This window comes from Microchirus variegatus, assembly GCF_963457635.1.
Source record: "Microchirus variegatus genome assembly, chromosome: 1".
Taxonomy (NCBI): Eukaryota; Metazoa; Chordata; class Actinopteri; order Pleuronectiformes; family Soleidae; genus Microchirus; species Microchirus variegatus.
Window position 1 is genome coordinate 44,161,450 of NC_139802.1, and position 25,486 is coordinate 44,186,935.

Below are 25,486 nucleotides of genomic sequence, written 5' to 3' on the forward strand. Positions count from 1 at the left end.
AGAGACATGAAGAGAGTGAAGAAGAAGAAGAAGTGTGTGTTTTTTTTTTTTTCTCTTTGTTAAACCTGATCAAACAGAAGATCGTGGAAAAAAACTCAACGCGTCGACGACGAGAGTTCGGAAAAAAGACGTCGCAAACGTCTTCTCGCATATTTTATTTTAAAAAGCAACAACAACAACAACGAGGCTTGCGTTTGTTTGTTTTGTTAATCCCATCCTTAATTTCCTGTTTGAAAAAAAGACTTTAAATTCATGTTCACAGTGACATATGAATGTGTTCACCTTCTTCTTCTTCTTCATCTAAAATTGTCCCACAGGCTGAACACTGAGAGGTGTAAACACTGCCCTCTACAGTTTGAAGTTCTTACTTCTCCAGATTAAATTATCATAACAAAATTTAAAAAAAGAAGACAATTCTGAATTCTGAGATTACAGTCAAAATTCCAAGAAAAGTCAGAGATTAAAGTCAGAACGCTGACATTAAAATACATTTTGAGTCTGAATTTTTAGATTAAGGTCAGATTTTCTGAGAATAAAGTCAGAATTTCTAAGATTAAAATCTGAATTTTTGAGACTAAAATCTGAAGTCAGAATTTCAAAGAATAAAGTCGAAATTTCCGAGATTAGTCACAATTTTTGAGAATAAAGTCGGAATTTCTGAGAATTAGGTCAGAATTCCAGAGAATTAAGTCAGAATTCCAGAGAATAAAGTCAGAATTTCTGAGATTATAGTCACAGTTTCCAAGAATAAAGTCATAATTTCTGAGATTATAGTCCCAATTTCTGAGATTAAAGTCTTAATTTTATGAGACTAAAATCTGAAGTCAGAATTTCAAAGAATAAAGTCGGAATTTCAGAGATTATAGTCGCAGTTTCCGAGAATAAAGTCAGTATTTCTCAGAATAAAGTCGTAATATCGGAGATTATAGTCACAATTTCCGAGATTAAAGTCATAATTTCTGAGATTATAGTCACAATTTCCGAGATTAAAGTTGGAATTTCTGAGATTATAGTCACAGTTTCTGAGAATAAAGTCATAATTTCTGAGATTATAGTCACAATTTCCGTGATTAAAGTCGGAATTTCTGAGATTATAGTCGCAGTTTCCGAGAATAAAGTCAGAATTTCTCAGAATAAAGTCGTAATATCTGAAATTATAGTCAGTTTCTGAGAATAAAGTCAGAATTTTTGAGATGAAATAGTTCCTGTTGAACAAAAACCTTCAGTTTCTTGTCATAATTCTCAGATTAAAGTCAAATTTAATCTATTTTTAAATGACTCTCCCTTCACTACAACACTAAAAAAACACAGTAAGCGGAACCTTTTGTTCGTGTAGCCGCTGCACGGACCCGGACTGTTTACGGCGCTGCACAGGTGAACGCGGAAGCGAAGCGCCGCTCCTGTCAGTGTTGTTGTTGTTGTTGTTGTTTTTCCTCCTCCGTGTCTCAAACACAAACATGGCGGTGAGCGCCGTTCACCTGGAGTCCGACGCCTTCCTCGTGTGCATGAACCACGCGCTGAGCACAGAGAAGGAGGAAGTCATGGGTCTGTGCATCGGCGAGGTGGAAAACTCGCGCCTCGTCCACATCCACTCCGTCATCATCCTCCGCCGCTCCGACAAGCGGAAGGACCGCGTGGAGATCTCGCCCGAGCAGCTGTCCGCGGCCTCCACGGAGGCGGAGCGGCTCGCGGACATGACGGGCAGGCCGATGCGCGTGGTCGGCTGGTACCACTCGCACCCGCACATCACCGTGTGGCCGTCGCACGTGGACGTGCGGACGCAGGCCATGTACCAGATGCTGGACCAGTGCTTCGTGGGCCTCATCTTCTCCTGCTTCATCGAGGACAAGAACACGAAGACGGGCCGCGTCCTGTACACCTGCTTCCAGGTGAGGACCAACCACCGTATATTGTGATTTTTGGCGTCAGTCTCCACCAGGGGGAGCCAGGGTGATATCGTACAATAGTGGGGCTATTTTCTGTGTTCTATTTACATCGGAAGTCAGTATTGGGAGCGATGTCGCGTTAATTTATCATATATATGTATATTTTTACTTTTAGGCCACATTTAATCCCTTAGCGCTAACTACTAAGACCATAACGTAAAGACAATGTTAGCATTTTCAAATTATATCGGAAATTTTTGTTTTATCGCTAATGTTACCTCTTAGCGACGACGGACCATAAGTTAAAGCGTATACTTTAGCAGAAGTGGTACAATATATCGTAAAATAGTGGCTAAAATCACTGGGGCTATTATCGGCTATTTACATCGGAAGTCAGAATTAGGAATGATGTCATGTCAGAGTTGAAGTTGAAATTTATCATATTTACGTATATATTTATTTATCTACTTAAACGATTATGTTAACATGTTAGCATTTTCAATTTATATCGGAATTTTTTTTCCCGCTAATGTTACCTCTTAGCGACGACGGACCAGATCTTAATGCTTATACTTTAGCAGAAGTGGTACAATATATCGTACAATAGTGGTTAAAATCATTTGGACTATTTATCTGTGTTCTATTTACATCGGAAGTCAGAATTGGGAGCGATGTCGCGTTAATTTATCATATATACGTGTATTTTTACTTTTAGGCCACATTTAATCCCTTAGCGCTAACTACTAAGACCATAACGTTAAGACAATGTTAGCATTTTCAATTTATATTTGATTTTTTTTTTTTCCGCTAATGTTACCTATTAGCGACAACTGACCAGATGTTAAAGCTTATACTTTAGCAGAAGTGGTAACATCACTGGGGCTATTATCGGTATAAATGGTGCATTCTATTTACACCGGAAGTCAGAATTAGGAGTGATGTCGCGTTAATTTATCATATATACGTATATTTTTACTTTTAGGCCACATTTAATCCCGTAGCGCTAACTACTAAAACCATAACGTTAAGACAATGTTAGCATTTTCAATTTATATCGGAATTTTTGTTTTATCGCTAATGTTACCTCTTAGCGACGACGGATCAGATGTTAAAGCTTGTACTTTAGCGGAAGCAGTAACGCTCCATACGTGAAGTCTATTAGCAGTAAAATAGTTTTTTTTACCATTGACGTGAGTGGCAGCCATCTTGGAAGCCTTTGTTGTGCTTGCGGAGGTTGCTCCAACTTTCGCGTTCCAGTTGAAACTAGGAAATTACGACTTTCTTAGACACTTTACGAGTTGAAAATAGTGACATCTAGTGGTGAGTCGTGACAGACGCTCCACTCACTCTTCACGTTGGCAAGTGCGTCGGTGAACTACGGTGGCCTTCACGTACGTTTGCGTTGTTAGCTTCTGCTTCAAAACTCGCACTCTTGCTAATTTGTCCTTTAGGGCCACTGTAGGAACTCGGGATGCACGATTTATTTTGCTAATATCCAATATCCACGGAAAATACGGAGTGCTTTGATGACCGATACCGATATATCCAAATTAGCTGTAGAGGGCGCTAACATAGACGTCAACGATGCAGGAGCTTTTTTTAGCCTAATTTAGCATTTTAAATCTCTATTGTCTTAATTTTTTTGTTTTTTGCTATTAAACTAAAAACAAACCCTCGTCACTTCAGTCCGTGCAGGCGCAGAAAGGCTCCGAGTACGAGCGCGTGGAGATCCCCGTCCACGTGGTGCCGCGCGACGCCATCGGTAAGGTTTGCCTGGAGTCGGCCGTGGAGCTGCCGCGGATCCTGTGTCAGGAGGAGCAGGACACGTACCGCAAGATCCACAGCCTGGCTCACCTGGACCCGGTCACCAAGATCCACAACGGCTCCGTGTTCACCAAGAACCTGTGCAGCCAGATGTCGGCGGTGAGCGGGCCGCTGCTGCAGTGGCTGGAGGACCGGCTGCAGCAGAACCAGCAGAACGTGGTGGAGCTGCAGCGCGAGAAGGAGAAGCTGCTGCAGGAGCTCAGCGCTCTGTGACTCTGTCCGGTGCCGAAGTAAATCCAGTCCGTGTTTTCTCTGATCGATCAAATCCATAAGTTAACTGCTCTGTTGGAACGGTTTCACCAAACCTGCCCGGAAACAAAGACTGGGGCGGGACCCGTGTGGGGGACGTGGGAGATTTTTTTGGGGGTCCGCACAAAAATTAGCTTAATTTTTCCCGACTTCTTACTTAAGATTTAACCTTTAAATGTTGCAATAATTTCAAACGTCTCGAGGAACTAAAATTTTCCATTTTCGAATTCAAAACGATTTAGAAAATTTTAAATTTGCTGCTACATTCTTGCACAAAAAATTTGCCCTCGTCACGATTTACGTTGTATATTTGTTTTACGAAAATTTGCCGTCTTTAAAAAAGTTATGGAAATACTTTATCAGAACAGTTATATTATTATAAATAAATTATTGATAAATTATTTAATATGCCAATAGTTTCACGCTTCTTTTTCAAATTTAAAAACAAGTTCTTTGTTGTTTCAGTTTCTTAAATTTGTAAAAACCTAAACTACTAATTATTTTCAGTATCGATGAGTAAATGGATTAGTTGTTCTTTAAAACAAATATAAAGATAATTATTAATAATTTGAAAATGTAGTTAAATTTAACAAAATTGTCAAAATTTGATGCTTAAACGTCTTAAATTATTGTTTTTTTTGTTTTTTCTGACGGTTAAATTAATATCTGTTTTGTTTGAGAACGTTGTCAATTTGAGGTTTTTGGAAACAATTTTCTGAAGTTATCAACAGATTAAATCACTAATTAAATTAGAAATAAATGAGTTGTTGCCTTAAATCTGGTCAGATTTAGTTTTTGTTCCCAATTTAAATAAAAATATACCTTTTTGTCTATAAGTTGTACCTTAATTGTAAAATATAACGATAATAAAACAATCCTCTGACCTTTTCGTGTTGCATCTAACCCATAATAATAAGATTTACGTAGATAATAATAATAATAATAACAGGAGCTGAGCATGTGAAGACGCCGCCTCTGAATCGGAGCTTCTTATTGGACGACAGACTAATCAAAGTGTTACTGTAGATACTGTAAATGTGCGTGAAGGTTATGGGATGTCGATGGTAAGATGGCTGCCTGTCTTTCACAGATGTGTAAATGCTTATGTGTGTGTGTGTGTGTGTGTGTGTGTTCACCTCCCACAACTGTAAAATAAAACCTATTTTCTTACTGAAGATTCAGTCTAAGACTTTGCATGTCATGCCTCTGTTTGTCCAGCAGGTGTCCTCGTTGCCTTCAATGATCTTAGCCTTAATCTGACATCTGATTTATATCATCTGAGCCTTTCGTTAAGTGTGTTTTTTCCTGGTGTTTTTACTCAAAACTACCACTTTAAGACTTAGTGAAATAACAGTCAGTATTAAAACAGCATCTTTTAATCTTTAATAATAAGAAAACTTGGAATAAATAACCGTGAATCCGTCTAAAAACTGGTAAACATCGACTCTACTTGTGTGAGTTTTGCACTTGAGCCAGTTTGAACGGACGCACTGGTCTGTGGTCACTGGTGTGGGTGTGGCCTGTGGTGGAGGCGGGGGGGGAGAGGGGGCGTCGCCGGCGCCTGACTGGGGGCAACGACGTGACCTCCTTTACGGGACAGGAAGTGAATCTCTCTCCTGATGACCTCGGCCTGATCCGCCTGCTTCTTCACCAGCGTCTGCAGACGACGCGCCTCGTCCTGGTCCACGCGTCTCCTGTGGTCCTGGAACGGCGCCCCCTGGATGCCAAAAAAACAGACGGAAACGACGTCCAGGTACTTGAAGGGAAACTGATGTTGTGTTATTTGATGATGTTGATGCAAAAATGGTGAAAATTAAATGAAAATTACAGGGTTTTTCTGCCTGGTGTCCAGTTTACGCCTCAGCTCCGCGTTCTCGTCGACGAGGTTTTTCTTCCCGGCGAGAAGATCCGTGTTGTGCTTGATCACGTCCATCAGAGCGTCATGTGACGCCTCTACCTTCACCTGGAGACGCAAGACAAATGACGACAAAGGTCTCAAACACACACGTGAACGCACACAGTGTAGACAGACACACACACACACACAGACAGGAAGTACCTCCCACTCTTTCATCTCGGTGCTCCACTGAGTTTCCTGAAGAAGCTTCTGCTGCTTCAGCTCCTCCAGATCTCGGTTTCCTGTGAGCGTCTGCAGAGCTTCAAGATTCACCAACCTGCCAAACTTCCTCATCATCAGAGTGTCGCAGTGCTCCTGCAGCTCTGACACACACACACACACACACACACACACAAATCTTCAATGACCCATGTCTATTTAGGACGGTTTTCAAAAACTTTCAAGGGCCTTGAAACTTTTTTTTTTTTATTTCAAATTTACAAACTTTAATATCCCATGTCTATTTAGGTGATATTCAAGAATTTTCAAGGGCCTTGAAAAAAAAATTAAATTCACAAACTTTCACTGACCCACATCTATTTAGGGCGGTTTTCAAAAACTTTCAAAGACTTTGAAAAAAAAAAAATGAAATTGACAAACTTTCAATGACCCATGTCTATTTAGGGTGTTTTTTTCAAAAACTTTCAAGGATTTTGAAAAAAAATTCACATTCACAGACTTTCAATGACCCATGTCTACTTGGGACGATTTTCAAGAACTTTCAAGGACCTTGAAAAAAGTTTTAAATTCCCAAGCTTTCAATGACCCATGTCTACTTGGGGCAGTTTTAAAAAAACTTTCAAGGGCCTTGAAACTTTTTTTTTTTTTTTTTTATCAAATTCACAAACTTTAATATACAATGTCGTCTTAGGGAGATTTTCAAAAACCTTCAAGGACCTTGGGGAAAAAAAATGTCAATTCCCAAGCTTTCAATGACCCATGTCTATTTAGGGCAGTTTTCAAAAACTTTCAAGGACTTTGAAAAAAATTTAATTCGCAAACTTTCAATGACCCATGTCATGTCCCAGGGCCTTGAAAGTTTTTTTTTTTTTTTTCAAATTCACAAACTTTAATGACTCGTGTCTTTTTCAGGCTATTTTCAAGAACTTTCAGGGACTTCAAGGTCCCTGTGTTACCCCGTCTGACCCCCGTGTGGCGCTGTTCACCTCGTATCTGGGCCTTCAGGTCCTTGCAGTCGTGGATCAGACGGCCGTGGTCTCTGCGGACCTGCACTTTAGCTTCTCTCTGCTGGTTCTTCTCCACGTGAAGCTGCTGGATTCTTCCCTTCAGTCTGTGAAGCTCCGCCCTCTCCACGACCAACGCCTCGCTCAGGTCTGACGCCAGAGCGTCGCCCGAGATGAACTCAATCTGTCAAACACACGGGGGAAAATACTGTATGTGTCTTTGAATAATCTGTGGGATTGTGAACGTCTTGTGTGTGTGTGTGTGTGTGTGTGTGTGTGTGTGTGTGTGTGTGTGTGTGTGTGTGTGTGTGTGTGTGTGTGTGTGTGTGTGTGTGTGTGTGTGTGTGTGTGTGTGTTGACCTGGTGCAGTCTGAGAGGAACCACCACGTCCAGCTCGTTCATCTTAATCTGCTTCTCTCTCTGGATTAACTCCAGGTCGTTTTCTGCCGCCTTCACACTGACCTTCACTGTTCTCTGCTGCAGAGGAACACAAACATCAGCTGGATTTAATCTGAATTTACGATGGAAACTAGGGTTGAACAATTTAATCCAGCTTTAGATTTTTCAGTTTTTTAACTTCTGAATTTTTTCTGCGGATACAGAGAAGTTTCCTGCTGTTGGATTAATCTAATCTAATCTAAAATAATCTAGTCTAATCTAATCTGATCTAATGTAACCTAATCTAGTCTACATTGGTCAAGCGTTGTCTACAAAATAGAAAATCCAAACTAGTCTACTCTTGTGTAGTCTATTCTACTCTAATCTAGTCTAATCTAGTCTAATCTAATCATAATCTAGTCTATTCTATTCCAATCCAGCCCACTCTAATCTAATCTAGTTTCTTCTAACCTAATCCAATCTAAATGGGATCTGATATAGTCTTTTCTAATCTAATCTAATCTAGTGTAATGTATTCTAAATGTAACCTAATCTACTTAAGTCAAGCCTAATCTAATCCAATCTAGTCTAGTCTCTTGTAATCTAATATAATCTTGTCTACTGTAGTCTACTAAAATCTGATCCAATCTACTCTAGTCAAAAATAATATAATCTTGTCTCTTAAATCTAATCCAATCTTCCCTAATTTAATCTAATACAATCGAGTCTACTCTATTCTGATCTAATCTAATCCAGTCTAATCTAATCCAATCTAGTCTCTTGTAATCTAATACACTCTCGTCTACTATTGTCTACTCAAATCTGATCCAATCTACTCTAGTCTAAAATAATACAATCTTGTCTCTTGAAATCTAATCTAATCTTCTCTAATTTAATCTAATACAATCTAGTCTGATCTAATCTAATCCAGTCTAATCTAAATCATATCTCAGTGAAGTAACATCCAATATTCAGCAGATTAATGTTAATATTCTCTCATGAACTTAGTGACGTTTGTGTCAAACTCTGTGATAATCTGAACGTTGACCTTCCTGACGAGGACGTCTCTCTCCTCCTTCAGGACGTCCGCTCTCCTCTGCTCGTCCTGCAGCAGCGTCTCCACGTCCACGCGACGCTCGCGCAGCTTCAGAGTGTTCTCGTACAACTGTGAGTCGCAGTCTGACGCGCACACGCACACACACACACACACACACACACACACACACACACACACACACACACAGTGTAATATCTCACTTCCTGTTTGTGTTTAATCTGATGTGTGTGTTGTGTTTACTTTGCAGAGCGTTTTCCTCTGAGCCACTGTCATCGTCGTCTTCATCTTCATCATCAGAGTCTTCATCACTGTCCACGTCTTCATCTGCAAACACACACACACACACACTGGGGTCATGAAGGCCACACACACACACACACACACACACTGGGGTCATGAAGGCCTCACACACACACACACACACACAGTCGTGTCCTCATGTCCTCACCATGTGTCCCTCTCTTCTCTCTCGTCTTCACTCGTCTCACGTTCCTCCTGAAGACTTTGGACAGAGACGACTCAAACTTCCCGCTCTGACTCAGCGACGCCTGGAAGGAGACGACCACGTCCTTCTGTCTGTCCTGAAGCTTCAGCACCTCTCTGAGCCTCAGAGACAACTGCTGTTCACACTCGTCCACACGGGACTGTGGACAGGACAGAGAGGACAAGAGAGGACAAGAGAGGATGGGAGAGAGAGAGACGATGAGAGGACAACAGAGGAGGAGAGGACAAGAGAGGACGGAGAGAGGACAAGACAGGACGGAGAGAGGACAAGACAGGACGGAGAGAGGACAAGAGAAGACGGGAGAGAGGACAAGAGAGGACGGAGAGAGGACAAGAGAGAGGAGGAGAGGACAAGAGAGGACGAGAGAGAGGACAAGAGAGGACAGAGAGGACGGGAGAGAGGACAAGAGAGGACAAGGAGAGGACGGAGAGGACAGAGAGGACAAGGAGAGGACAGAGAGGACAAGGAGAGGACAAGAGGGGACAAGAGAGGACAAAAGAGGACAAGAGAGGACGGAGACAAGGAGAGGACGGAGAGACATGGAGAGGACAAAAGAGGGCGGAGAGACAAGGAGAGGACAAGAGGATGGAGAGGACAAGAGAGTACGGAGAGACAAGGAGAGGACAAGAGAGACAGGGAGAGGACAGAGAGACGAGAGGACAAGAGAGGACAAGGAGAGGACGGGAGAGGAAAAGAGAGAGGATGGAGAGGACAAGAGAGGGCGGAGAGACAAGGAGAGGACAAGAGAGACAGGGAGAGGACAAGAGAGTACGGAGAGACAAGGAGAGGACAAGAAAGACAGGGAGAGGACAAGGAGAGGACGGAGAGGACAAAAGGACGGAGACAAGGAGAGGACGAAGACGACAAGAGAGGACAGAGGACAAGGAGAGGACAAGAGAGGAGGAGAGGACAAGGAGAGGACGGGAGAGAGGACAGAGAGGACGGAGAGGACGGGAAAGAACAAGGAGAGGACAAGGAGAGGACGGAGAAGACAAGGAGAGGACAAAAGAGGACAAGAGAGGACGGAGACAAGGAGAGGACGGAGAGACATGGAGAGGACAAGAGAGGGCGGAGAGACAAGGAGAGGACAAGAGAGACAGGGAGAGGACAAGAGAGTACGGAGAGACAAGGAGAGGACAAGAAAGACAGGGAGAGTACAAGGAGAGGACGGAGAGGACAAAAGGACGGAGACAAGGAGAGGACGAAGACGACAAGAGAGGACAGAGAGACAAGGAGAGGACAAGAGTGACAAGGAGAGGACAAGAGTGACAAGGAGAGGACGGAGAGGATGGAGAGGACGAGCGAGACAAAGCTGAGTGTATGAACAAACTAGTCTGATCGCGTTTATCGTACGACTTCAAAAAAAAAGCCACAGTTTGTAACAGAATAAACACAATGACAAAAAAAAGTGGATTAAATCATGTCATATATTCCGTTATATATATATATATATTGCGACGTACCGCGATGCTGCTCTCCTCCCTCAGGAGTCGGTCCAGCGCCCCCTGCAGGCCGCTCTCCCTCCTCTCAAACTCCATGAGCAGCAGCAGCTCCTGGCAGAGCGTGGCGTGGCGGAGCTCGTCCGCCTTCAGCTGCCAGTCCAGGTGAAGCTTGTGGTGACGCAGCAGCAGCAGCTCGGCGTCGAAGCGCCGCAGCGAACCCTGCGCCTGATCGCACCAGACAGACACCGTGTGGTCGCGTGAGGTACTGCGCTCTCTTAGCAACAACGTTAAATCTACGGTATCTCACTGTGTTTCCGTCCTGCACCGAATCCCATAGAGAAAATCGTCGATTTTATCTTGTGGGGACGCGGGGCCTTGTTCCTCCATCACGACATTCAAATGTAGTGACACAAAGTGACCACACGAGGCAGCAGTGAACGACCTGTGTCCTCCATGAGAAATAAATCGCCGATTTTCTCTATGGGCTTTGGTGTGAGAGTTCTCGCGGTTGACAAACGCTAGTTTTCGCTCACGAAAGTCTGTGAATCAGTGAAATGAAGCGAAGAAAACACATAATTAAGATACTTTAGACTCAAACAGGCATAGATTAGTCAGTATTATAATATAGATTCTCAGTATAGGGGGCGCTAACAGCACCGATTATGTAATGAAGCTCAGAAACCTGCTCCAGGAGCGAGTCCTGCTCGTAGAGGAGTTTGAGCTCCTCCTCCTTTCGTAGCTCCGCCTCCAAGTCATTCAGCTCCTCCTCTTCTTCTTCCTCATCATCTTCTTCTATTCTTCCTGAAGGATGGAGGCTTCCTCCTCCTCCTCCTCCTCTCTCCTGAACATCTCTCTCTTTCTCCAGCTGCTCCAGCAAACGCGTTGTTCCCTCATCCTCCTCGTCTTCCTTCTGCTGCATGAACTTTAATCTGCTAAATTGAAGATATGCTGGATTAAAGTTCCCCCCCCCGTGTGCTACAGAGGTTCTAACAGACAGTCAGTGATATCTCACCTCTGTTCCCTCAGGACTCTGTATCTGTCCAGCGTGGAGTCGTCAAACTGCAGCCTCCTCTCCGGCGTTTCCTCGGGTCGTGGCGTCGGCGGGGGGGCGGGGCCGGGGCGGCGGAGGTGACCCGGCAGACGCCGCTGGGTGTCGGCGAGCTGCTCGGCCTGAGCCCGTAATCTGGAAACCAGGCGGAGCTTGGAGTCGCGCAACGCCACGATGCGTCCGTTCATCGCCGTCTGTTTGTCGCGGATCTGAGAGGACGAACGGAGACGCTGAGTCAGTGTTTTATTATGTTTTAAGATGCAAAAGTATGTTATTTTTGTTGAAAAAAGCTGAAGTTTTTTGTTTAAAAACTGTCATTTGTTAAAAAACATCTTGAAAATGACTCAAACAACGACTAAATTTATCAAAATAAATCAAAAATCGGAAAGAAATCTTGAATAAAACTAGTGCTGGGCACTAGCTTAACGCACATTAGCGCGTTTCCATGACGACTGACCGGAAAAGACGCGCGTGACGTCATGTTTACGTGCCGCGACACCGGAGTCCAGGCACCGTTTACCAGTTAGCTCCGTTAGCTGCATTAGCTCGTTTAGCGCCGTTAGCGTTAGCCTACGGTGGAACTGGAGCGGTCTGTTTATTAAACGAAAAGAGCAGCGCTAACAAATAACCAGCGTAACTGTGTACTGCGTATGTGTGCCTCTTGTTTTTAAACTGTAGCGTTACTTTAGAGACTCATTTTACTTTTTCCAATCAGTCGTCATGGAAACGCATCATGCGCTAATGTGCGTTAACGCGCTAACACGCCCAGCACTAAATTTAACACAATTTTTTTTTGATTTTGTCTAGTTAGCTTATGACAACAATATCCTAAGAATAATATTCACCACTTTATCTCGATGTTACACAAACTTTAGCAACAGGAAACCGATGTTTCTGTCCCTTTCCAATGCACTCACTCTCCCTGCACCAAACCCCATAGAGAAAATCACTGATTTTAACGTCACAGCACAGTATTTAAAACACAAACTTGTTGATCCACTGCTGCCTCCATCACTGAGTTCAACTGTCTTATTTTGTCACTTCTGTGTTTGAAAACCTCCGTTCAGATTGACCTCAGTGACACAAAGTGACCACACGAGGCAGCAGTGGACCAGCAGCTCCTGCGTCCCCCGTGAGCTAAAAATCGATGATTTTAGGAATGAGATTTGGTGCGAGAAAATTAGTATGTTAACGTTGGAATAATGTATTTTAACATCCAAAAACCTCATGTTCAACAATATATTTGTGTAGCGTGTGTTTCTGTGTACGTTTTTCTCCAGGTCGTTAATCTCCGCCCTCTTCTTCTCCGTGTTGGTCCTCAGGTGTTCGGGCACCGCTCGCTCGGTCTCCGTCCTCAGCTTCAAGTCTCCGACGTTCTCCCGGGCTTCACGGATGTCCCGCGCGGCCCGCGGGTCCTCGTAGTCCGCGTCGGGCTTCTCTGCGTAACTGAGGTAACGACAAATGTTTACAACTACATCTCACTGTTAAAGGTGCATTATGTAATAAATCATAAAATCCTCCTAATATGTCACAGAGACTCAGGAATAATGTTCATATAACAAACTGAACTCACCGACAACAACAGCACAGACAAAATATTTGCATTAAAAAAAAGTATTTTGCAGACAGCAAATCATGTTTTGGCGCCACCTACCGCCGTCTACCAATCATTGCGGTCGGTAGAGTCTCAGCTGCCGAGCAACCACGGGTTGCCAGTTACGTCAGAAAACGTATAACCTAAAAAGACCTCGGTATTTTGAATTTGAATGTAGCAACCGTTTTTGGCCACATTCTTACATATGGCGCCTTTAAACAAGCTGAAAACACAACTGTGTAAAACACTCACTCTCCCTGCACCAAACCCCATAGAGAAAATCTGCGATTTTACATCACAGCACACAGGAGTTGTTGATCCACATTTGCTCAAAATATAGTTCAAAATATGTTATTTTGTCACTTTTGTGTTTGAAATCCTTACTTTGGATGAACATGCGTGACACAAAGTTACCACACGAGGCAGCAGTGGACCAGAAGCTGCTGAGTCACCATGAGATAAAAACGCTGATTTTCTCAAAGGGGTTTGGTGAGACGCTCACAAACTTGAGTTTCCAGTCAGAAATTGGCCTTTTTTAGACGAGATATCTCGAGTTCCTGCAGTTTTCAGGGAGGGCAAACATCTGTGGATCCGTAAAAACGAGATCTAAAAGTGTTTAAATGTTCAAACTCACAGTCGAGTCCACTCCTGCTTCCTCTTCTCCATCTTGGCTCGAGCTTGCTCGGCTTTCTCTGCGGCTTTCCTCAGCTTCTCCTCTTGACGATCTCCCAGTTTGATCCCTGCTGGTCGAGTCACCCTGGGCCTCAACGCCTCCTCCTCTGGACACACACACACAGAGGTCAAAAGGTCAAAAGGTCATTCATCAGTGTGTGTGTGTACTTGCGGCATACTGAGGACCAGTGAGTGTTTTTAACCAACAAAGTGAGGTCTTTTTTACAAAGTGAGGACATTTTGGCCGGTCCTCACTTTGTTTTCATTCAAATCACTTTCTTATGTTGTAAACATGCTGTAGTCTGTTTTTAACAGAGGTCAATTTGGTACAAAAACCTGTTTTCCAGCCCTGTTGTTTCACACACTTTTTGCTCTGGGGCTCCTCCTGCAGACGTGTTATGGTACTGCACCCAGTAGTTCTTTATAGATGTCATTCATGAGGTAGATATTTGTAATGGTGTCGATTTATAAAATGATAATGTTGGTCCTCACTTTGTCAGCACCTTTACCCGGTCCTCAGTGTACAGCAAGTACAAGAGTGTGTGTGTGTGTGTGTGTGTGTGTGTGTGTGTGTGTGTGTGTGTGTGTTTACCTCCAGTGTGGCCGCTGTCATCTCCAGGTCCTCCTCTGTGTTTCCTGCGCTCCGCCCCCGCCGCAGCATCGCCGTCACCGTCAGGCTGAGTGGGCGTGGTCACGCGGTCATCGGGCGCCGCCTGCGGCTCGGCGAGCGTCTTCACGAGGTACGTGGAGACGCTGTGGTCGCTGCGGACGGCGAACACGCACACGGCGTTTTCCTCCAGAGAATCCCAGAACCTGTAAGAGTTGCGTTCTTGTTCTTGACTCTGGTTTTTCTGTACACGTCTTTATTTGATATAAATACTGTGATATAAACTGTTTTCATGCATTTTTAACTGATTAGTACAGATTTTTGTGGTCAAAAATGGCACCAAATTTGACATTGTTTCAAAAACATGTGGAAAAAATTACTTATTAGGAAAAGAAAATATTGTGGTAATCAAAAAAAAAGATAAAATATTGTATTGTTACAAAAAAATAACATATTTTACCCCCCAAAAGAAATCAAAATTATGTTTCAAATGATCATAATGTTAAGGAAAATACAAAATAATAACATTAAAAAATCATGCTACAGTTGTTACATCAAACAAATGTTACTGAAAATGTAACTAAACGTGGTAACGTTACAAAAGGTTACACATTAGTATAATGCTACAAAAAAATGCTAACGCTACAAAAAATGCTACATAATGTAACACAACACAAACATGTTACTTAGAATATAAATAGTTTGAGTTTGAACATTTTAAAGTGAATAATCAAATAAATAAGATAATTTAATATCTTTATGGTCCTGAAAAGGATTAAACAGATGCAGGTGCCCCCTTGTGGCATTTCTGAATAAATCATGAGGACTGTATGTTAGCGAGGTGTGTGTGTGTGTGTGTGTGTGTGTGTGTGTGTGTGTGTGTGTGTGTCAGTACCACTCCTGTATTTTGCTCAGAGCGACTCGACTGCGCTCGTCCTCCCAGCTCAGCTCTTCTCTGACCTCCAGGATCAGCCTGGACTTTTCCACTTCTGCCTGTTCCCGGAAACACGAGTCCAGCTGCAGCTCCTGCACACAAAACGTGTGTAAACCATAGAGAATGAGGACATTTTGTCTGGTCCTAAGACCTGGTTTTAGGGGTGAGTCGTGGTCGAGGACAGTAAGAACGCTGTGACCTCAGGCGTGAGGCGGACGTGCTCGGACAGTCTCTGGTTGTCCGTCAGCAGCTGCTTGTACGTCCTCTGAAGCTCGGCCAGCTTCTTCCTCTTCGCCGCCAGCTTCAGCTCGGCCTCTCGCTGCAGGCGACTCGTCTCCAGGTTCTGTTTCGCCGTCTCTATGCTGGAAAGGGACGAAGAGACGATGAGACAAGACGAGGAGACGATGGACGAACCCAAAGAGAGGATCAGGGATCGTCATCATCACCTGTCGGCCGCTGGATCCTCGATGTCCTGAGCCAACACTTCGTTTTCAAGACCAACCTGTTTGAGTAAAGACATTTGAACGTCACATTCATGAAGACATGAAGACATGAAATGTTGGTGAAAACTCTTTAAGAAACCCGAATTGTTGTCTTAGTCTGACTAAGACTAGCTCAATTTTAGTCCGACTATCGTGTTTACAGGACATTAAGAAACCCGAATTGTTGTCTTAGTCCGACTAAGACTAGCTTGACTAGTTGGACTAATGTGTTTACAGGATATTAAGAAACCCGAATTGTTATCTTAGTCGGACTAAGACTAGCTCGATTTTAGTCGGACTATTGTGTTTACAGGATATTAAGAAACCCGAATTGTTGTCTTAGTCGGACTAAGATTGGCTCAATTTTAGTCGGACTATTGTGTTTAAAGGACATTAAGAAACCCGAATTGTTGTCTTAGTCGGACTAAGACTAGCTCACATTTAATCGGACTATTGTGTTTACAGGGCATTAAGAAACCCGAATTGTTGTCTTAGTCGGACTAAGACTAGCTCAATTTTAATCGGACTAACATGTTTACAGGACATTAAGAAACCCGAATTGTTGTCTTAGTCGGACTAAGACTAGCTCAATTTTAATCGGACTAACATGTTTACAGGACATTAAGAAACCCGAATTGTTGTCTTAGTCGGACTTAGACTAGCTCAATTTTAATCGGACTATTGTGTTTACAGGACATTAAGAAACCCGAGTTGTTGTCTTAGTCTGACTACGACTAACTCAATTTTAGTCCGACTAACATGTTTTCAGGATATTAAGAAACCCAAATTGTTGTCACCTCCTACAGTTTGATTTCACCCACATGAACACATGAGGAAAACTCACCCTCGGTGAAGGAACCTTGGCCCTGGTGCTCTTCAGGCTCCTCTCTAGCTCCTCCGGAGGAAGCAGACTGAAGGAGAAGATGTTGCCGTCGTCCCCCGCCGTCAGCACAAAGCGGTCGTCGTGGCTACAGCGGATGTGACGCAGGTGTCCGTACTGGTTGTCGTGAACGTTGAGCGCCCAGTACGCCCGCAAAGACGAGAGGCCGCCGTCGTCCGGCTGCAGCGGGTAAACTCGGACGGCACCGGAGCGCGTGCCGCAGAGCAGCAGCTGCCTGTTAGCGCTGCGACAACACGACAGAGGTAACACGGACATGTGAGGGCGCTGTGGAGTTCAAACGAGAGTCGGACCTCGTTCACGAACTCTAACGCACATTTAAGATAGAAAATCAAAACAAATATGTGAGTAAAGACACGTTTTGTGCTAATTCAGTAGTAGTCGGACTATAAATCGCATTATCCAGGTATGTTAGTCTGACTAAGACTAGTTCGATTTTATTTGGACTATTGTGTTGACAGGACATTAAGAAAACCCGAATAGTTGTCTTAATCGGACTAAGACTAGATTGATTTTAGTCTAACTAACGTGTTTACAGGACATTAAGAAAACCAAATTGTTGTCTTAGTCCGACTAAGACTAGCTCAATTTTAGTCGGACTATTGTGTTTACAGGACATTAAGAAACCTGAATTATGGTCTTAGTCAGACTAAAACTAGCTCAATTTTAATCGGACTCTTGTGTTTTCAGGACATGAAGAAACCCAAATTGCTGTCTTAGTCTGACTAAGATTAGCTCAGTTTTAGTCGAACTATTGTGTTTAGAGGACATTAAAAAACCTGAATTTTTGTCTTAGTCGGACTAAGACTAGCTCTATTTTAATCAGACTATTGTGTTTACAGGACATTGAGAAACCCATATTGTTGTCTTAGTCCGACTAAGACTAGCTCGTGTTTAGTCAGACTATTGTGTTTACAGGATATTAAGAAACCTGAATTATGGTCTAAGTCAGACTAAGACTAGCTCAATTTTAATCAGACTTTTGTGTTTACAGGACATTAAGAAAACCCAAAATGTTGTCTTAGTCGGACTAAGACTAGATCGATTTTAATAGGACTATTGTGTTTACAGGACATTAAGAAAACCCAAGTTGTTGTCTTAGTCGGACTAAGACTAGCTCGATTTTAATAGGACTATCGTATTTACAGGACATTAAGAAAACCAAATTATTGCCTTAGTCCGACTATATGTCGCGATGCTAACAGCGGTTAGCCGACACTTAGCCTCTGTTGGTCGAAGTACCTGAAGGTGACGGAAATAACGGGGTCGTCGTCTGTGTCGTGAACGGACAGGAAGTCAAAGGGCTCGTGCGACGCCTGATCCAGATCCTCGTCCTGTTCCTCTGGGAATTTACAGTGATACAGGAAACCAGAGTCAAAACCTCCCTGCACAGAGAAAATAGTAATGTTAGACAGAAAATACATCTTTATATGTTTAAATTTCTTATTCGTCTTTCCCTGTGCGCACCATCGAGAGCCAGAAGTGTCCAGGCTGAGAATAGAAACCACAGTAGAGAGGACTTGGAGGGTCAGGGATGTAAATGGGTGGTAACTCTTCATCTTCCTTCTCCTCGTCTTCTTCTGCCTTTTCCTCTTTCCTCTTCTCCTCCTTCACAACTTTACGTCTTGCGATTTCCTCTTCTCTCTGAAACACAAACATACCCAAAAATAATGATATTCTTACGCTCTTCTTCCATGTGACCGATTCAGCCGAGGAACTTTGATTCCAGACCTTGATTCGTGACTTGATGCTCCTGAACCTGAAGGATCTTCTGGGCAGATCCAGCAGCTGGAAGCTCTTGGTCGGGTTCTGAGCCTTTGGATCAGGACTGTGCACCTCGACCACATGACCACTGTGACACAGGATGAGCAGTCTGTTCTCACTCTGGGTGACAAAGGTGAGTGGATTGTTGGTGATCTAATGTACTCTACCATCACAGATGACAGTGAGTGAAAGTGTGAGTGTGTGAGTGAGTTAATGTGTGAGAGAGTGAGTGAGTGAAAGCGTGTGTGAGTGAGTGAAAGTGTGAAAGATTGAGTGAAAGTGTGAGTGAGTGAAAGTGTGAAAGTGTGAGTGAAAGTGTGAGTGTGTGAGTGAATGAAAGTGAGTGTGTGAGTGAGTGAAAGTGTGAGAATGAAAGTGTGAAAGAGTGAGTGAGTGTGAGTGAAAGTGTGAGTGTGTGAGTGAGTGAACGTGTGAGTGAGTGAAAGTGTGAGTGAGCGAGTGAAAATGTGAGTGAGTGAGTTAAAGTGTGAGTGAGTGAGTGAGTGAGTGAGTGAAAGTGTGAGTGAGCGAGTGAGAGAAAGTGTGAGTGAGTGAGTGAAAGTGTGAGTGAGTGAAAGTGTGAGAGTGAAAGTGTGTGTGGGTGAGTAAAAGTGTGAGTGAGTGAGTAAAAGTGTGAGTGAGTGAGTGTTTGAGTGAGTGAAAGTGTGAGTGAGTGAGTAAAAGTGTGAGTGAGTGAGTAAAAGTGTGAGTGAGTGAGTGTTTGAGTGAGTGAAAGTGTGAGTGAGTGAGTGTTTGAGTGAGTGAAAGTGTGAGTGAGTGAGTGTTTGAGTGAGTGAAAGTGTGAGTGAGTGAAAGTGTGTGTGGGTGAGTAAAAGTGTGAGTGCGTGAGTGAGTGTTTGAGTTAGTGAAAGTGTGAGTGAGTGAAAGTGTGAGAGTGAAAGTGTGAGTGTGTGAGTGAGTGAACGTGTGAGTGAGTGAAAGTGTGAGTGAGCGAGTGAAAATGTGAGTGAGTGAGTTAAAGTGTGAGTGAGTGAGTGAGTGAGTGAGTGAAAGTGTGAGTGAGCGAGTGAGAGAAAGTGTGAGTGAGTGAGTGAAAGTGTGAGTGAGTGAAAGTGTGAGAGTGAAAGTGTGTGTGGGTGAGTAAAAGTGTGAGTGAGTGAGTAAAAGTGTGAGTGAGTGAGTGTTTGAGTGAGTGAAAGTGTGAGTGAGTGAGTAAAAGTGTGAGTGAGTGAGTAAAAGTGTGAGTGAGTGAGTGTTTGAGTGAGTGAAAGTGTGAGTGAGTGAGTGTTTGAGTGAGTGAAAGTGTGAGTGAGTGAGTGTTTGAGTGAGTGAAAGTGTGAGTGAGTGAAAGTGTGTGTGGGTGAGTAAAAGTGTGAGTGCGTGAGTGAGTGTTTGAGTTAGTGAAAGTGTGAGTGAGTGTTTGAGTAAGTGAAAATGTGTGAAAGTGTGAGTGAGTGAGTGAAAATGTGTGAAAGTATGAGTGGGTGAGTGAGTGAAAATGTGTGAAAGTGTGAGTGAGTGAGTACTCACATATGTGGGTGGAAAAGTGAGTTAGCCACCTACGTGGGAGTGAGGCGACCACTGCAGCTCCTGCACCGGCCCGGGAACATGAATGAAGCCGATGGGACAGTAGGTTTCCCCGACAGTGAAGAAGAAGACGGTGCAGTCGGAGCTCTGAGCCGGAACAGCAACAAGGTAAGAAGATAAACATACACACGGGGAATATGACACTGATTTCTTATGTAAAATCCCAAATCTCTTAATCGCTGGTGTTCACGGTTTTAGCTTTAATATACGTTTACGTGGATCGTTACATATGCAGATGACACCAATATGTTGGTTAAACGTCGTACCCCTGAGGCCAAGATGTCTCCGTCGCGGTCGAATGCCAGAGCGGTTACTGCAGCAGTGTGGGGTTTGAAGGCCTGCAGGAGGCGGAGCCTAGCGTCTCCTCTGGGGTCACGCCCACTGAGCACGTGACGCCGCTGAGCGCTGTAGAGCTCCAGCACACGCACCACGCCGTCCTCAAAACCCGTCACCAGTAAACCTCCACTCTGGTTCACCTGCACACAGGTCACCATCGTCTCCATCATCATCATCATCATCATCATCTTCTTCTTCATCATCTATGAGTCATCTTTAATGTTCTTACCAAAGGCGGAGCCCAGATGAGGGCGGTTCCACCCTGATTGAAACGACTCATGGTCACTTCTGTTTTTGACAGGAAGTCAAACACTCTGACTGAACCTGGAGATGAAAGAGGAACACACTGTTAGTGTGTGAGTGAGTGAAAGTGTGAGTGAGTGAGTGAGTGAGTGAAAGTGTGTGTGAGTGAGTGAAAGTGCGAGTGTTTGAGTGAGTGAAAGTGTGAGTGAGTGAGTGAGTGAGTGAGTGAAAGTGGGAGTGAAAGTGTGTGTGAGTGAGTGAAAGTGTGTGTGAGTGAGTGAAAGTGTGAGTGTTTGAGTGAGTGAAAGTGTGAGTGAGTGAGTGAAAGTGTGAGTGAGTGAGTGAGTGAAAGTGTGAGTAAATGAAAGTGTGAGTGTTTGATTGAGTGAAAGTGTGTGTGAGTGAGTGAGTGAAAGTGTGAGTGAGTGAAAGTGAGTGAATGAAAGTGTGAGTGAGTGAGTGAAAGTGTGAGTGAGTGAGTGAGTGAGTGAGTGAGTGAAAGTGTGAGTGTGTGAGAATGAGTGAGTGAAAGTGTGTGAGTGAACGTGAAAGTGTGAGTGAGTTAAAGTGTGTGAGTGAAAGTGTGAGTAAGTGAATGTGTGGGTGAGTGTGTGTGAGTCAAAGTGAGTGTGTGAGAATGAGTGAGTGAAAGTGTGCGAGTGAGTGAAAGTGTGAGTGAGTTAAAGTGTATGAGTGAGTGAGTGAGTGAGTGAAAGTGTAAGTGAAAGTGTGAGTGAGTGAGTGAGTGAGTGAGTGAGTGAGTGAGTGAGTGAGTGAATGAAAGTGTGAGTGAGTGAGTGAGTGAGTGAGTAAGTGAGTGAGTGAGTGAAAGTGTAAGTGAGTGAGTGTCTCTCACGGTCAGGAGCAGTCGTGGCCATCAGGTGTGATTTCTGTGACACGTCCAGACCTTTGATTGCTCCGGAGTGGAATGAAAACAAACACTCAGGATCAGGAGTCTGTGAAGACACAGAGAACACAATGAACATAGTGAACACATGATGACGAGGGAGTTTAAAGGATAGTTCAGGGTTTTTAAAATAAGGTTTGTATGAGGCCAAAGTGTCAGTGTAGGGAACTTTCCGTGTTGGTGAACGACAGATCCAGTTTCCAGATTGCTCCGTTGGAATCCTGCAGGACAAAGATCAGGATCGAGGATCAGGACTGAGTCTGTGTCTGGTTTCCACTGGAGTTCACTTCCTGTGGTGCACTGACCTGAGCGAACCAGACGAAGGCGTCGCTCTGTGGACTCTTCACCACGGACCACAGGCTCACGTTGCGTCCGACCACCATCTCGTTCATGGGCTCCACCTCGAAGCGGCCGCTGTCGCCGTTGCCGTCGGCGACGTGGATGCTCTCAAAGTCCCAGGCCTGGAGTTAGAGAAATGCACTTTATTATGTACGCCTGTGAAACTGCTCTTAAACACATACCCGAGTAAAGTAAAAAAGAGATTCTCACCCGCACCGCTCCGTCAGAACCGATCGTCATCAGCTGTCCGTCGTCCAGGACGAACGGCTGCACCGCCCCCGTGTGGCAGCTCCGCCCGTCTCGTCTGCAAATCTCCGCCTTGATGGCGTTTCCGTCCCAGAGCAGCAGGTTTCCCCACTCTGTCCCGGACACCACCTGACGGGACAAAAAAACAACAACAACAACAACAACAGTTTAATCAAACTAAGACCATAGTCTGACTAAGACGGGCAATCGGACAACTTGCGAGTGCGAGTGTACATGCGTAGTGCAGTTTATGCATCGTCTCTAGTAATCCGACTATGAATCACATTATCCAGGTATGTTAGTCTGACTAAAATCGAGCTAGTCTTAGTCGGACTAACATGACATTAAGAATTATTGTCTTAGTCTGACTAAAATTGGACTTTTAACATACATGTTAACACAATGATTAACAGTTCTCGCGTCTACTTACATCCATGCGTCCAATGTCACCGTAGCATTAAAGACGCTAGCTGACCGCCGCTGCCACCCGCTGGCTTCACCGTGCACTGCATAAAGACTACCATCACAGCATTTGCTGCAACGTTGATCCGGTAACATCTGAAATTATATATATTTTTTTACCTTTCCATCGGGAAGTTCCAAGTATCCGTCAATATCCGTCGCTGCGGTGATTCCGAAATGTCCCACGTGTCCTTGTAGTTTCAGACCAGTGAATGTGCTGGAAATTTTCCAGAACCTGTAAACAAGATTTTTTTAACACTTCATACTTACTCGTTATTTTAAGTTGTTAAGTTATTAACTTAAGTTATTTTTTAGTTTCCAGACCCTTAACTATCACTTTTGGGGGATTTACTTGATGTGTCCGGATCCCGACGACGTGAGCAGTGCCGGGTTGTACGCGGAGAAGCTAACTCTGTAGACCTCCTGAGAGATGGCCTTGCACCTGAGCACCACCTCCTCCCGCCTCCAGTTCCACAGCGTCAGCATGTAGTCCGGGGCTCCGCCCACACTGGCGAGCACGCTCCCGTCGTGGTTAAACTGCACGGAGCTGAACGCCTGCGCTGTGCCACCTACGAAAAAACACTCGCAGGTTATAAAAATCATCGTCACCAAACAAACGCTGGAGAAGTTTAAGAATCTTTACCTCGGAGGATGCGATAAAGTCGTAGCGATGGATATTCGTAAACGAGGATGTTTGGCTGGTTTCCCTTCTCCGCCACGACAAAGAACTCTCGGCTCGGATGAACCTTAACGTACCAAAAACAACGTTTTTAACCAACGTCAGTCACGTTTTTTTACTTTTACGCTAGTTTTTGCGATAACTGACACATGGTGCCGATAAATTTGGCTTCAAAACACAAAGAAGTGTCCATAAAAAGTTTCAAAAATGAATTGAATTCTACTGCTAGTAAAACACAGTCGTTGAGCAGCCCCCCGCCTATGCTCTGCTGCTGTATACACACAAACGCTCCCTCTGAGGTCTGATAGTTTTGCCTGATAGAATCTGAATTTTTTTTTAACATAATTTCTGTTGAAGAAGAATAAACAGACGCAGAACAACAACATAAGCGACATGTTAAACAACAACAAATGTTGCGTACTGCAGCTTTAAGAATAACTTTTATACTTCGTAAATTACGTGTACGAAATAAAAATTTATTTTGTCGCACATTTCTGTAAAAAGAACAACAACACTTGCTATAAGTTGTGTGAATTTCCATTAGTGTTGATATCTCGCCAACACACAGCCCTAGTGATTTGCTACTCAGAGCCACCAGGGGGAGCCTGCATCCCTTTTTTTACCGTGATGGCGCCGATTCCTCCGCCGCCGCAGGAGCGCAGGTACTTGCGCTCGGCGGTGACGACGTCCAGCAGCACCAGCAGGTTTCCCGCGACGAAGATCAGAGTTGTGTCGTCCAGAAGCTGCAGGTTAGCGCGACGGCGGCTGTCGTAGCCGAACGAGTGTCTGCGACGAGGTCGGTCCCATCAAGGATCAACGTCGTCAGGTGATCGTACACACGTATAATAAATTGAGTTTAAATGTGATCCCGTAAAATGTGATCGACAGCCCCCTGGTGGAGCAACGAGGTACTGCAGGCGGAGTGCGACGAGAGGTCAAAAATAAGATGAATTTTATTAAGTTCCTTTCCAAATAGTTTCACTTCAGATATTCATATTTTGTAATATATTATTGTCCGTAAATAGTAAATTTTTATCCAGTCGTCTTGTGTGAGGATCAGAGTTGTGAAATAATGTGTAAAAATGTGCTTCAAAATGTTTAAATAATGACAAACTAAACCCATAACAATAACATTTATGAAGGATACGAGAGGTGCAGGAGGTTTTCTGGGATTTCAGAGCCCGGTGTGACGAACGGTCTGGAGCTCAGATCCTCGTATTTGTAGTAGGTGTCTGCAGAGAGCTGCTGGTTCAAATCCTGCTCGCTCTTCTCTTCCTGCTGCTGCTGCTGCTGCATCACTGAGGGTTTAACGTCAAACACTAGGAAGGAGGAAACAGATTTAGGAATTAGGAACTAGGAAATCTGGAAAAACAAAACAAAAAACAGGCATATGATTGATGGGAACGTGTCTCAAATGGAAAACAGATTTTGGGAAGGACGTTTTTAATTTTTTAACGAAAACAAAACTATTTTTAATTGTATAAATTTAATATATGCACATATAAATGGCCAGGACACTTCATATCTGTCAATAAACCCTTTATTTCTGCCCTCACACCGTGTTGGTTTTATGGATTCATGCAGTAAATTCTCACCTGTTCATTATTTTTATTAGTTAAACTTACTATTAGTGTGTGTTTTGACTGAATGCTGCCGGGGAAATAGCGCCCCCTCGTGGAGGCCCACTCTTCCTACACAGCAGTATTACAGTATACATTCATAAATGACTGATAGTTCTTTTAAATAAGAGTTATATTGACGTCTACCGTCACTGTTGTCTTCCTCAACAGGAGCTGTGTCCTCTTCCTCTTCCGCCATTTTAAACTGACAAACAAACAAACAAACAAACACAGGTTTACAGTCACTTCCTGTCAAGTTTACTTGTTTAAATAAAGTTGTTATTTGTCTTTTAAACGGAAATGAAGATGCTGGTATTCAATGTTTACTTCTTACCTTGCAGTTTTAACTCCACACACGTCTCACAACAGCATTAGCTTCAGTTTGGAAGCTTCGGAGAGACGTTGCCAGGCAACCGCACCACGTGCCACAGCACAGCCAGCTGGTCAGACCGTGTAATTACGTCTTACACCACCAGTAAGTAAACGGCGACTAAAATATATATTCTATGTATATCGTAAATATTTAATTTACAGTTACAGTATATCATTTTCTGTTTGTTATGTATCTAAATGTTAAATAAAGTTGTTCAAAAAAGGCCTTCGGCTACTTCCGTTGATCACGTGACCAACGGCAGTCACTCCGATTGGCGCAGTGTTCGGGACAATTATTCAAGATGGCCGCCGTT

At 43.8% G+C, this 25,486-nt stretch overlaps 2 protein-coding genes across 2 annotated transcripts; one reads left to right on the forward strand and one right to left on the reverse strand.

The window, feature by feature from the left end:
- The first annotated feature begins 1,355 nt into the window (after nt 1-1,355).
- On the forward strand, nt 1,356-5,064 carry brcc3 (BRCA1/BRCA2-containing complex, subunit 3). Its single transcript, XM_083892188.1, has 2 exons — nt 1,356-1,889; nt 3,573-5,064. The coding sequence occupies exons 1-2, from the start codon at nt 1,458-1,460 to the stop codon at nt 3,921-3,923; spliced, it is 783 nt and encodes a 260-aa protein (XP_083748314.1). The 5' UTR covers nt 1,356-1,457; the 3' UTR covers nt 3,924-5,064.
- A 396-nt stretch (nt 5,065-5,460) lies between these two features.
- On the reverse strand, nt 5,461-24,999 carry cfap44 (cilia and flagella associated protein 44; the record flags this gene model as incomplete). The annotated part of the gene is made up of 34 exons (XM_083910077.1): nt 5,461-5,676; nt 5,788-5,922; nt 6,019-6,179; nt 6,993-7,224; nt 7,401-7,517; nt 8,467-8,597; nt 8,716-8,799; nt 8,924-9,119; nt 10,444-10,647; nt 11,105-11,219; nt 11,435-11,679; nt 12,739-12,916; nt 13,699-13,843; nt 14,329-14,549; nt 15,239-15,369; nt 15,477-15,639; nt 15,724-15,779; nt 16,604-16,883; nt 17,900-18,042; nt 18,125-18,301; nt 18,389-18,541; nt 19,946-20,056; nt 20,236-20,445; nt 20,535-20,629; nt 21,405-21,504; nt 21,629-21,676; nt 21,761-21,916; nt 22,005-22,169; nt 22,623-22,737; nt 22,855-23,071; nt 23,146-23,248; nt 23,805-23,967; nt 24,329-24,500; nt 24,948-24,999. The coding sequence occupies 34 exons, from the start codon at nt 24,997-24,999 to the stop codon at nt 5,461-5,463; spliced, it is 5,190 nt and encodes a 1,729-aa protein (XP_083766203.1).
- Between the last annotated feature and the right edge of the window lie 487 nt (nt 25,000-25,486).

What these genes read in the sequence shown, in the direction of transcription:
- brcc3 (XM_083892188.1), top strand. Translation starts at nt 1,458, where the DNA reads ATGGCGGTGAGCGCCGTTCACCTGGAGTCCGACGCCTTCCTCGTGTGC. An exon ending in TCCTGTACACCTGCTTCCAG is followed by an intron (nt 1,890 to 3,572) that starts GTGAGGACCAAC and finishes TCGTCACTTCAG; the next exon opens with TCCGTGCAGGCGCAGAAAGG.